Source organism: Engystomops pustulosus, chromosome 2 (genome assembly GCF_040894005.1).
Source record: "Engystomops pustulosus chromosome 2, aEngPut4.maternal, whole genome shotgun sequence".
In the NCBI taxonomy this organism is placed as follows: domain Eukaryota; kingdom Metazoa; phylum Chordata; class Amphibia; order Anura; family Leptodactylidae; genus Engystomops; species Engystomops pustulosus.
In genome coordinates, this window is record NC_092412.1 from 58539145 (window position 1) to 58552913 (window position 13769).

A 13769-nucleotide genomic window follows, 5' to 3' on the forward strand; every position below is an offset into this window, starting at 1 on the left:
TAAAATAAATATTTTGTTGAGAAATTTGCTAAAAACATGCACTTATTCTGTCAACATTCTGCATAATAAATAGCAGCATGATACCCCATCTGGTTACCCACACTGTATCTTGACACTTCTGATCAGGAAACTTTTCCTATATACCAGTGTCTGCAGCAGTTAACAAAAGGTACCCTCCAACAGTGGACAACAGGTACATTACTGCTACCAAGTAATACTCATATTGGTAGGAGTCCAACACCTCCCGATTTTTTACATCACCCCGTTGTTTTATACATGGAGCGCGGTGGATTCCCTCTTTATCACTTATCTATATAATGTCTTCGAATATTATCATGCAGAACTTTCAAGCTTACGGTATGCACTTTCCGCTATAAAGTTAGGATGCTCACATTGGAAGTATAAAGTTTGGCAATTCTGTTATACTCAAAGTTGTTTTTAACATTGTATTGTGTTCTAGCTGTAAAGTTATATAATGCACTGGCCAACTTCTCGTATGACATTTATCTATGTAATTATATGAATAATCTTTCAGTATTCCTCCAGGGTAATGAGCTTTGGGACATCTGCGTCAGTCGGCTAATTGGCTCAACCTTTCGCAGATGGCTTCAGGGGCCACAGAATGGATTAAACAGAGTGGAGTTGTTTGCTGGATTGATGTCACCTGTATTTATTTTCATCCTTTTTATCCTTATTTGTCCAACGTATTGATGTATTTCCACATAGCTAATAACCATGTGAATGGAAAAAATTAGAAGCTTTAGTGCTTGTGTAGGATATCTGGCGCATTTCCGATGTCTCAAGAGTCTAGCTGTAACTTAGCTAATAAGTCCAACTATAAGATTTTATGGCTACAATTTTTCTGAAAATGTGTTAAACATTTAAACTCTAAATTATGATATTATATCTGATAAGTAAACATATGGTCACTCCTAGAGGTAGCCCTGAAGTGGTAAAGTCCAGGTCTCCACAAGTTGTGTTGTGTTTTAATAATAAATGATAATTCCTTCATTTATATAGCGCACACAGATTACACAGCGCTACACAAAGCATGTCAAATCAGTCCCTGTCCCTAATGGGGCTCACGATCTAATTAACCTAGCAGTATGTTTTGGAGTGTGAGAGGAAACTGGAGCACCCAGAGGAAACCCATGCAAACACAGAGAGAACATACAAACTCCAACTATTATGTGATTTTAAGCGCATTACTGACCTCCAAATATGGGTATAAGACGCCTTTTATCCTCAGCCTGGCAGCAACTGCAATTTTTGCATTGTACCAATGAGACTACCCTAAGTCAGGGTAACATGAAAAAAACACACACACCAGGAGGCCAAGAAGTCACGGGCTTGTACCTTCTAGCCTCTATTTGAAATCATGGTAAGCAGAGGAATTCTGAAACATATTCCAAGGAGTCCACGCACAGAGAAAATTTCTCAGAAGTTCAGGAGGTGGTCAAATCTTCCATTCAAGACATTCCTTCCACCCTCCTGACTCTGTGGGTCAGGGATGTTGGGCATGAAGACTTCCAGATAGTTGGATGGTTTACCGAGTGACACAGGATAGCCGTGTGGTAAGCTGCCGAGCTTGCAGTAAACTGAAGTGAGTAGGTAGAAGGCCGAAACAAAAAGGGTTTGGATGCCCCCTTACTGTATCTATTGTTTTATGTACCTCCTCTCAGAAGAGATGAAGGAAAGTATTCTCTGTGTCTTTCCATCGCCAACAGAGTGAGGAGGTTCAGGGGAACATTTTCGGTAGTCTAGAGGGTACCAGCAATTCAGTATTTTGTAATCCGGTTTGCTCTTCGCTTGTTGAGAGAAAACCAGATCCAGATCCCTTTCCCACTTACTGAGATAGGGGGTTCATAATCCTGGGTGGGGATATAAAAATGGCATAGAAAGTAGAAAGAAAATGGTGCAGCGTCCCTGTACCAGAACATGCCTGCTCAAAACTTTTGAGTTGTCTGTCAAACCCATCCCCCTCAGTAGGAAATGAGATAACTGCATAGATTTCCAAGGGCCTAAACAAGTTGGTCCTTTTGTGGCCATGAGCACACAATGTCCTAGGGTTAGGCGTAGACACCCACCTTCTTCATGACCATCAGCTTGTCAAAGCACTCATAACCTATGACTTATAATGCAGATTTATGCCTGCTAGTCTGAAACATTTAGGAATATTATTCTACCTTTGAGCGGCAAATTTAATCACAAACCTATGATTCCATCTGACAATTTCTAATGACCTTTTCTCTTGTCCGACATCGAAGAGGAATAGTTAGTTGATATGATTAGTCTAGCGGCTTCTTGTAGATCATCCAAAGGACCACTGTAACAAAGATACAGGGAAGGGAAGGAGTAGAAATTATAATGATGAAGTCTAAAATGAGATGCACTGTTGACCTACCTGTCATCTGGGAGTTTGGTGACTGCATAAAAGGACATGAAGAGCAGGTCTATAGCAGACACGATCAACTAACGGAGACGAAACCAGAGGGACTGCAATTAAGCTCTTTACAAGGTGAGTTTATGAGATGGTGATATTATATCTTCATGCATGTTTTAGCACACTGTTTTTTACTATAGTCACATAGTTTCTGTATGATTAGATATGTTAAGCATCTTTTAACTTGATAGAATTGGATAAGATATAGAGAAACACTCGGAGAGTCTTTTTATCATTTACATATCAATTACAAATATAAATTTCGATGTTAATGTTATTAATCATAAGCTATCCAAGAAGGATAACTGCTTTATATCAATCACACATCAATCTACTAGACTACAATATAAAACTACACTTGCTACATTGAATATTAAACTGTACTAAATAATAGTGAAAGATTTTATTAGAATGTTGCAAAATTATGTTAGTGTTATGTTTGTTGTAATGGAGGGCAATCCAAAAATAAAAGAAAAAAAGTGATCTAATAGCTACCAAGCTGCGGTGACACATTGATAGAAAATCAGTAAAAATATTCTAACGACTTGTCTACTTTTCTCCAGCTTACCAGATGAAAAAGGCACAATTAATGTACATTACAGGAGTTATCATATTGGCTATGGCTCCAGAAAGTCTGCAGATCTTAGTTAGGGATTCGTCAGATGAAACCAGGTAAGTATTTATCTCTGTACCTTTCTACAATTCTATAAATGTCCTCATCGTCTCCGGATGGGATTGTTAGTATGAGTAAGCTCATTATTACATATCAGACAATTTCCTGTTTGCAATCAATGGAGTTGTATTGTATTAAGCACCAGAATTATGTCTCAAATGACTACAATTTTACATGGTCTTCAACCAAATTTGTTTTATGTCTTTTTTTGACATTTTGTCGAGCATGAAGAAAAAAGGCCCATGGCTTAAAAAACATAAAGTCTGCCAAAAGTGATAAAAATCATTTGCTACAAATGATATCTTGTTTCCCAGAGTTCTGCACTTGTTTGTATGTATTTCTTATGTCTCTTTAGAATTTTATATATACGGTTTATCCATCTCTAGCTCTCTCTAAATATATATATACAGGCAGCCCCCGAGTTACATACAAGATAGGTTCTGTAGGTTTGTTCTTAAGTTGAATTTGTATGCAAGTCGGAACTGTATATTTTATAATTGTAACTCCAGACAAATTATTTTTGGATTTTAAAAATGTTAGATTCTCATAAGAACCAGGATTAACAATAATTCTCAATTGCAGACACCTCTGATAACTATTATAGATGTTTATTGTAACTAGGGCTAAAGTACAGTAAATGACCAATTACCAGAGGTCCGTTTGTAGCTTGGGGTCGTCTGTAAGTTGAGTGTTCTTAAGTAGGGGACCGTCTGTGGTCCAATCTACTTGCTGGAATTGGAAAACTGACACAATACAGAATTGGAATGAAAATATACCAGTCTCTACCAGCCTTCAATGTTGTTATATTAATGTACATGAGATGACATTGTAACACTTTTAGTGCTTGATGTTTCTAAATAACATAAGCACAACGTATCTATAAGGTTTAAGTCTATAACGCAAAGCTCAACGTTAGTATATATTATTATTATTATAGGTGGCAAGAATACCAAGCTCAGGTTATCACGTCAAACATTAAGCGTCACTCTGAAGGGACCTTCTCCAGTGACCTGACAAGATACCTAGACAAGATGAAAGCAAAGGACTTTGTGCAGTGGTTGATGAACAAGAAGCGATTCAGGTAAAAATGTATTTAGAGCCTCTCAGGGTTTTCCAATCCTTGCATATTAATGGCCTATCCATAGGAATGGTCATTAGTGATGAGCAGACCCTAATTCCAATGATCAGCTCACACACCCCTCCCCCGCTGGTAACACCCAGTACTGATCACGGCTGTTAACTCTTTAAATGCTGTCGGTAAAGCATGTGCGCCATTGTTTACTTAATGAATGTGACTCCACCAATGACATCACGGGGATCGATGATGCTTGGGTAGATGGGAGCAGCATCCACCGCTGGCATCTAAATGGCATCATGCTAGCATCATCTAGTGCATGCTTGCACTAATTGTGGGTGTTACTTGTTGGGGTGAGTATTAAGCTTCCTAACCCCAACCTGAGCAGTATTTTCAAGTTCGGAGTTTGCCAAACCTGACGAGGTCCACTCATCCCTATTGGTCATACTATGAAATCCATTGGGTTGTGACTCACTACACAGTGTACAAAGCCAAAAGCAGACAGCGCCATCCGGTGTCCGGGAGCAATGCATTCCTCCTTTGGCTCGGCTCCCATTCACTTTAGAACCTGCAATAACCTTGAACTTCTACTACACAGTGATGGACATTTATTACACTGGCAAAATGCATGCTAAAATGTTGAAAATAAAATTTTTTAGCTGCTACGACAAATGCGATGTGATTTCAAAAAAAGTTATGTGCATTCACAGGAAACTGCCCATGTGCCGAAATATATGCAACTGCAGAACATTTTTTGGAACAGTTTTCTAGTGTAAACTAGACCAACCAATAGAGGTGCAAATGATGCCTCCATAGTCCCAAAGTGCGCTAGATTTATCGGCCAGTATCTAACTCTGTGATACATCAGGTGCAGTATAAGACTGTCTAGACTGGCTCTGCACTAGTTTACTCTGCGATTGCTTTGATAAATCTCCCCCATTGTCCTCTATCGCTAGTTCTACAAAGATTCTTCATAGATTATACATGTGAGTTCAGTATTTTAAAGACTGGCGACTAAAAACTTATCTCAGTTTCTTTATTTCTGTGAGAATGACAAAAAGTGACTAAACAGAGTTCTCCTCATCTACCGTCAATCTACGATATGTTATGCCGGTGTATTGCGTCCGTACACGGCACAGGTAAATGAAGCCTTGTATGACACAGCTCCCTGTGCTAAGTATTACATAATACATCATTACAATATTCCTTTGAGTATTCCTCTTAATATCCTCTGTGTATTCTGACATAATACTCTCTACAATATCAAGGGATGAAAGATTCTTCTATCACTTTATGGGATATATCTGGTAAACTTCTTCAGACCCCTACATTCTAATGATTGACTCTAATACACAATATTTTCTTATCAGTGATGCCAAACGATACATTAGCAATGACATGAAGCTTCCAAGGCTCCAATCAGATGCCTCATTTCTTGGGTAAGAACACTTTGTAAGTAAATGTATTTAGGGATTTTGTTTTATAAATGATGTCACTAGAATGTTTTTGCATATGTTTATATATATGTTATATACCGTATATACTTGTGTATACGGCGAGTTTTTCAGCACAAAAAATGTGCTGAAAAACGTCCCCTCGGCTTATACACGAGTCACTTAAAAAATACTTAAAAAACAATAAACTTATATACTCACCCTCCGGTGGCCCCGATGTGCAGCGTTGCTCCCCCCATGTCCGCGTGGGTACTTTTCTGGCTTCCGCACCCGTCTTCTGTGTCCTGTACATCGTGCTGGGCGCCGCCATTGCTCTCTCCCGGGCGATGTACAGAAGACGGGCGCAGAAGCCAGAAGACGAGCTGCGCAGACATGGGGGGAGCAGCGCTGCAGATCGGGGCCACCGGAGGGTGAGTATATAAGTTTTTTTTTTTTTTTAATGCTGGGCTGTATACTACTGGGGGCAGGCTGGGCAGTGCTGTATACTACTGGGGGCAGGCTGGGCTGTGCTGTATACTACTGGGGGCAGGCTGGGCTGTGCTGTATACTACTGGGGGCAGGCTGGGCTGTGCTGTATACTACTGGGGGCAGGCTGGGCAGTGCTGTATACTACTCGGGGCAGGCTGGGCTGTGCTGTATACTACTGGGGGCAGGCTGGGCAGTGCTGTATACTACTCGGGGCAGGCTGGGCAGTGCTGTATACTACTGGGGGCAGGCTGGGCAGTGCTGTATACTACTGGGGGCAGGCTGGGCAGTGCTGTATACTACTGGGGGCAGGCTGGGCAGTGCTGTATACTACTGGGGGCAAGCTGGGCAGTGCTGTATACTACTGGGGACAGGCTGGGCTGTGCTGTATACTACTGGGGGCAAGCTGGGCAGTGCTGTATACTACTGGGGGCAGGCTGGGCAGTGCTGTATACTACTCGGGGCAGGCTGGGCAGTGCTGTATACTACTGGGGGCAGGCTGGGCAGTGCTGTATACTACTGGGGGCAGGCTGGGCAGTGCTGTATACTACTGGGGGCAGGCTGGGCTGTGCTGTATACTACTGGGGGCAAGCTGGGCAGTGCTGTAGACTACTGGGGGCAGGCTGGGCAGTGCTGTATACTACTGGGGGCAGGCTGGGCAGTGCTGTATACTACTGGGGGCTGGCTGGGCAGTGCTGTATACTACTGGGGGCAGGCTGTATACTACTGGGGGCAGGCTGGGCAGTGCGGTATACTACTGGGGGCAGGCTGGGCAGTGCTGTATACTACTGGGGGCAGGCTGGGGTGGCTGTATACTACTGGGGGCAGGCTGGGCTGTGCTGTATACTACTGGGGGCAGGCTGGGCTGTGCTGTATACTACTGGGGACAGGCTGGGCTGTGCTGTATACTACTGGGGGCAGGCTGGGCTGTGCTGTATATTACTGGGGGCAGGCTGGGCTGTGCTGTATACTACTGGGGGCAGGCTGGGCAGTGCTGTATACTACTCGGGGCAGGCTGGGCTGTGCTGTATACTACTGGGGGCAGGCTGGGCAGTGCTGTATACTACTCGGGGCAGGCTGGGCAGTGCTGTATACTACTCGGGGCAGGCTGGGCAGTGCTGTATACTACTGGGGGCAGGCTGGGCAGTGCTGTATACTACTGGGGGCAGGCTGGGCAGTGCTGTATACTACTGGGGGCAGGCTGGGCAGTGCTGTATACTACTGGGGGCAAGCTGGGCAGTGCTGTATACTACTGGGGACAGGCTGGGCTGTGCTGTATACTACTGGGGGCAAGCTGGGCAGTGCTGTATACTACTGGGGGCAGGCTGGGCAGTGCTGTATACTACTCGGGGCAGGCTGGGCAGTGCTGTATACTACTGGGGGCAGGCTGGGCAGTGCTGTATACTACTGGGGGCAGGCTGGGCAGTGCTGTATACTACTGGGGGCAGGCTGGGCAGTGCTGTATACTACTGGGGGCAGGCTGGGCTGTGCTGTATACTACTGGGGGCAAGCTGGGCAGTGCTGTAGACTACTGGGGGCAGGCTGGGCAGTGCTGTATACTACTGGGGGCAGGCTGGGCAGTGCTGTATACTACTGGGGGCTGGCTGGGCAGTGCTGTATACTACTGGGGGCAGGCTGTATACTACTGGGGGCAGGCTGGGCAGTGCGGTATACTACTGGGGGCAGGCTGGGCAGTGCTGTATACTACTGGGGGCAGGCTGGGGTGGCTGTATACTACTGGGGGCAGGCTGGGCTGTGCTGTATACTACTGGGGGCAGGCTGGGCTGTGCTGTATACTACTGGGGGCAGGCTGGGCTGTGCTGTATACTACTGGGGGCAGGCTGGGCTGTGCTGTATACTACTGGGGGCAGGCTGGGCTGTGCTGTATACTACTGGGGGCAGGCTGGGCTGTGCTGTATACTACTGGGGGCAGGCTGGGCAGTGCTGTATACTACTCGGGGCAGGCTGGGCTGTGCTGTATACTACTGGGGGCAGGCTGGGCAGTGCTGTATACTACTCGGGGCAGGCTGGGCAGTGCTGTATACTACTCGGGGCAGGCTGGGCAGTGCTGTATACTACTGGGGGCAGGCTGGGCTGTGCTGTATACTACTGGGGACAGGCTGGGCTGTGCTGTATACTACTGGGGGCAAGCTGGGCAGTGCTGTATACTACTGGGGGCAGGCTGGGCAGTGCTGTATACTACTGGGGGCAGGCTGGGCAGTGCTGTATACTACTGGGGGCAGGCTGGGCAGTGCTGTATACTACTGGGGGCAGGCTGGGCTGTGCTGTATACTACTGGGGGCAAGCTGGGCAGTGCTGTAGATTACTGGGGGCAGGCTGGGCAGTGCTGTATACTACTGGGGGCAGGCTGGGCAGTGCTGTATACTACTGGGGGCTGGCTGGGCAGTGCTGTATACTACTGGGGGCAGGCTGTATACTACTGGGGGCAGGCTGTATACTACTGGGGGCAGGCTGGGCAGTGCGGTATACTACTGGGGGCAGGCTGGGCAGTGCTGTATACTACTGGGGGCAGGCTGGGCTGTGCTGTATACTACTGGGGGCAGGCTGGGCTGTGCTGTATACTACTGGGGGCAGGCTGTATACTACTGGGGGCAGGCTGGGCAGTGCTGTATACTACTGGGGGCAGGCTGGGCTGTGCTGTATACTACTGGGGGCAGGCTGGGCTGTGCTGTATACTACTGGGGGCAGGCTGTATACTACTGGGGGCAGGCTGGGCAGTGCTGTATACTACTGGGGGCAGGCTGGGGTGGCTGTATACTACTGGGGGCAGGCTGTATACTATAGGGGGCTAGCTGGCTATATACTGGGGGGGGGGGGTCTGTGACCAATCCATTTCCCACCTTCGGCTTATACTCGAGTCAATAGGTTTTCCCAGTTTTTGGTGGTAAAATTAGGGGTCTCGGCTTATACTCGGGTCGGCTTATACTCGAGTATATACGGTAGATTGATTATTTGCGGCAGATATTATGTATTGAATGGATTGTATGTCTATTAACTAAATATTGTCATCACCCATTTCAGAATACAGACGGTCCCCTACTTAAGAACACCTGACTTACAGGCGACCCCTAGTTAAAGACAGATCCCTCTGCCCACTGTGACCTCTGGTGAAGCTCTCTGGATGCTTTAGTCCCAGATTGCAATAATCAGCTGTAAGGTGTCTGCAATGAAGCTTTATTGATAATCCTTGGTCCCATTACAGCAAAAAATTTTGAAACAACGATTGTCGATGGGACGAAAAAAATTTGTCTGGAGCTAGAATTACAAAATATACAGTTTCGACTTATATACATATTCAACTTAAGAACAAACCTGTGGACCCTATCTTGTACGTAACCCAGGGACTGCCTGTATTCAATTTACAAAGTCCGCTCAATGCTAACAAGTGACTGGGTTGTGATCCCAACACTGACTATGACTGGACACTAAGGGCTTAGTGAAGCTCCAGCCGCCAGACTCATTAAAAAAAGGCGAAACCCTATAGATTTATATCAGTCCTAAGCAGAATGTTATGCAAAGTGGCACAACAGGACATTTAACAAGTGAATAGAAACCATTACTGACCTAGCTAGCTGTGCTGGAAGCTGGTTACAATTAATAGGTTACACAAAATGTATTCAGGTTTCTTTTATTGGGGTATTTCAAGATTGTGAATTTCAGTTCAGGGCTACATATGAGGAAAGTTATATGACTTGTGTTTAAAGAGGACCTGTCACCCAGAATAATCCCTCTAGGAGCTGTCTACGAAAGTAATCAGCCCCCTAGCCCTACCCCAGTAATAGCAGTGTTAAATTGCTAGCTTTATCAGAACATACCGATAAGCTAGGAAACACTACACTACATAGCCGCCCGACCGCCGGACCAAGCTTACAGTGGTCCGGTGTATTCATGATGGGGAGGTTGCTGCCCTCGTTGTAGCTTCTTCCCCAAACCGCTGCTTACACACTATAGGCCGGCGGTTACTGCCGGGCTCAATGCAGCTGTCACCGTCTCCTTGGACCGCCCCCTTATGAATACGCAGGAGCGCTGTAGGCTTGGTCCGACGTTCTGAGGGCTATGTAGTGCGTTGTTCGCTAGCTTTGTTATATCGATAGCTTTGTTATATCGCAGCAGTCACCGTCTCCTCGGACCGCCCCCTTATGAATACGCCGGACTGCTTTAGGCTTGGTCGGGCGTTCTGAGGGCTATGTAGTGCGTTGTTCGATAGATTTACCAGTATGTTGCGATAAAGCTTGCGATATAAAACTGCTTTTACTGGGGTAGGACTAGAGAGATTATTTTGTATGGTGTGACAGGTCCTTTTTAAAGACATAATTACACAAATGTACTATTAGTTAAAAATGCTTTTTGTTTTTTTTTCTTATGGCAATAAATCTTTGCCTCGACCAGGCAGTGTAACACTGGGCTAAGGCCCTGATGGAAACACCCACCAGTGCCCCTAAGTCACATTAGCATAATTTAAAAATGTATTGTAGAAGGAAAGAGGCCTTATATATACATATATAAACAAACACATATAAGAAGATTCCCACAGTCACGGTACCTGGATCTATGAGTAAGTGTCCCAGGTTTATCCATGCTTGATTTTGATTAGATTTTCTTTTAAGGAACACTCCAGTGAGAGCGAATACATTGAATAATGCATGGTGCAGGGCCTGATGGCTCATGACTCATTTTCATAGTATTCCTAGAACCTAGAGCAATGGTGGCAAACCTATGGCACGGGTGCCAGAGGTGGCACTTGGAGCCCTTTCTGTGGGCACCCAGCACAGAATTTATCAGATAGGACTCAAGGCTTCTTCCTGCGGTCCAAGACAGCCGAGGACACGTTACGCTCAGTGCTATTTTATATTGACACCTACTTGGCTGCCAGGACTACAGGAGAAGTGAGAAGGTGTGGACAGAGATGGATTATTGTTGAGCAGGACAAGAATTTACGATTTAAAGAGCGACTTTGCTACCTTCATGTCATGTGGGCATAGAGGGGGTGTAGAGGGGTGCAGCAGCTGGTGGAATAGGCGGGTACGGGGCGTTCCTGCTCCATGCCTGCATAATTTTGAAAAATCTGTGAACTCTCGTGTGCAGGTTTTGCGCAAAACTATCCGGCGGGTCTCATGCAGGGTGGAGTGTGGCCACTATCATAGCTGTCGCAGGAGCGTATGATAAATCTCCCCCAAACACACATTGTGAACTTACTGTTTACACACACATACACATATTTCTTTATATGTGCATGGGAGTGGGGTCCAGGCAGCCAACCGAAACAGCCCTATGGGGATCTGCCATTGCAACATAATCCTCAATTTATATAAATACAATTACCACTTGCCCTACTGCTTACACTCTTATTCATCTACAGTCATATACAAATAGCCTCTCATCACTTAGTTACTGTTGTTTTCTCATGTTCTTGTCAATCTGCAAGGTGCTGCCGTGCCATTTGCCTTATGGTTAAAACAATCCTGATTAGGAGCATTGAAGACCTGTTTTTATTGTATATAAAATATACCATTTATCAATAAGTTATTAAAAACATAAATGTGTTACATATCATTGGTACACATAAAAAATTAAATTCAATCCCACGTTATTGTCATTCATATGTTACTAGAGATTTGTGGCATATAATTCAATCCTGTACAGCCCCTCCTAGCCCCACTCATGTCAGCTTACCTGGCTGTGACTCATTGAAGGAGCAGGAGGGAGGAGCTGTACAGGAGCATATAGGTGGAGGCTGAGAGCTGAGGAGTGAGTAGCACAGACAAGTCCCAACCCCTGGGACTCCACAGAGGACTGTTTCAGGCAAGGTAAGTTATAACACACAATTATATTCTAATGCAAATGCTTAGAGAAGGCAGAAAGGCAGATTTACAATGCAGCTGTAATGGGCTTCTGTAACCTGTCTTTAGTGAAAATGAGTTCCCTGGTGACAGGTTCCCTTTAAGCTCCCAGCAGCTGTGATTTAAAATATTGTAATGCCTCATACTACCCCTATTTTAGGTGAAGAGTACTGTAGTCAATGAGCCATGGCAACATATAACTGAAGCCTATCAGACCCACGTTAATCTCAATAGAACCACAGGGTGGTCTGTGTGTTCTGTCCATACAGATGCTACAATAAAGCCATATACAGTATGGGGGATATTTATCAGGACCTCTGCGCACCGCCAGTGGCGCAGAGGCCCTGAAATAATCGCAAATGCTAGCTTATTGCTAGCTTTTGCGATTATTTTCCCCAATCCGCCACCTTCACGCCAGTGGGGCGTGAAGGGGGGGCGTGGCCAGCCGAGCAGGGGGGAGCGGCCGGACGGGAGTGGGCCGGCGCGAGGCGTTACTGTCCCCGCGCCTGCGCACTCGCTGCTGCCGGCGACTTTTCACGTATGCGTTTTTTTCTACGCCAGGCCCTGCCTGCCAGCGTATGATAAATATCCCCCTATGTGTCAGTGCACACACAGAAGGCATTGAATTATAGGAGATCAGCTAAACATAAAGGTTATATATACTTGTTTCTCTGGGGTAATACTCCAATTATGTACCTGTATATATTGAGTCTGAGTCCCAGATGACAGAGGGACAGTTTTTGTCAGTAACAGAGGTCCGGTGTGTCAAATGTAATAACAAAAGATCGCTGGATTTGTCATCAAAGGAAATATTTCTTCTTTTTTTGTTTCAGATATCCATTCCTGGAGGGTCAATACATAAGAACACAACATTTGTTGTGGTGCAAAGCAGATTTATTAACAGGAGCATCAGGTTCATGCTGCTCAAGCCACAGGCGGCATCAAATCCCAACAGATCCTCTACGAGAGAGAACTATGTTATAGTTTTCTCTGTATTTCAGAGAAAACCAGTGGTCTGCCTTTAATGGAGACCAACCAGGCAGCTGCTATGGAGCTAGTGGTTGAAAGTAACAAGAGGAGGGCAGACAGATAAGGAGGCTAATAATTAACTCTTTCAACTCTGTGAAGGGACTGTCTGTAAAGACATCCGATGCCTTTATCAGCATCTTTGTTGGTAACATATAAAGCACAGCGGCAATGCTGGGACATATCTGTGGGGTTCAACAAATATTTAGTAATACTTTTTAAACTATTTCAGTTTTTCAAGGATTCCCTACAGGAAAACTGCCTAACTGGTCTGTCACCATACGTTATTAAAATACCGTTAAAAGCTATATATGCATAGAATATAACATGGTATAAATGGTGTGTGTTTTTCAGGTATGACTGATACCAACTTACTCCTTGGACTTCTGAATGATCAATGTCTTAATAAAAAGCATAAACCGGAAGAAAAGGAATAGAAAATCCTACAGTCCACTGGCTATATATGGGGTTTCCTGAAAATGGAGGTTTACTCCCCAATATTGTATGTTTTTATGAGCTCTGATTTTTCACCATGTATTATAAGTAGAAATGTATATTATCATCCCTCCTTCTTTTTTTGACTCCTGAAGTTTGTGTATTTTTGGAATATTCATCTGCTATATATTGATGTAGATCTTCTTTGACATATAATAAAAGTTATTATATCTTCTACAAATGTGTAGCTATCCTCAAAATGCTCACTTTCTGTGGGTTCTCCAGGTCCAGGTTTTTGTAAATAATAAGGAAATATTTCACAATTAGCCAGTGTCAC

The 13769-nt window shown here is 44.9% G+C and overlaps 1 protein-coding gene across 2 annotated transcripts; it reads left to right on the forward strand.

Annotated features, from left to right (window-relative positions):
* Positions 1-2077: 2077 nt before the first annotated feature.
* On the forward strand, positions 2078-13634 carry LOC140116510 (pro-glucagon-like). Of its 2 annotated transcripts, none has more exons than XM_072133025.1 (5): positions 2078-2518; positions 3007-3115; positions 4054-4197; positions 5562-5643; positions 13352-13634. In XM_072133025.1, the coding sequence occupies exons 1-4, from the start codon at positions 2368-2370 to the stop codon at positions 5632-5634; spliced, it is 477 nt and encodes a 158-aa protein (XP_071989126.1). In that variant the 5' UTR covers positions 2078-2367; the 3' UTR covers positions 5635-5643; positions 13352-13634. The 2 variants fall into 2 exon arrangements, with proteins under 2 accessions (XP_071989126.1, XP_071989125.1); XM_072133024.1 differs by having other exon boundaries at positions 5562-5630.
* Positions 13635-13769: the final 135 nt, after the last annotated feature.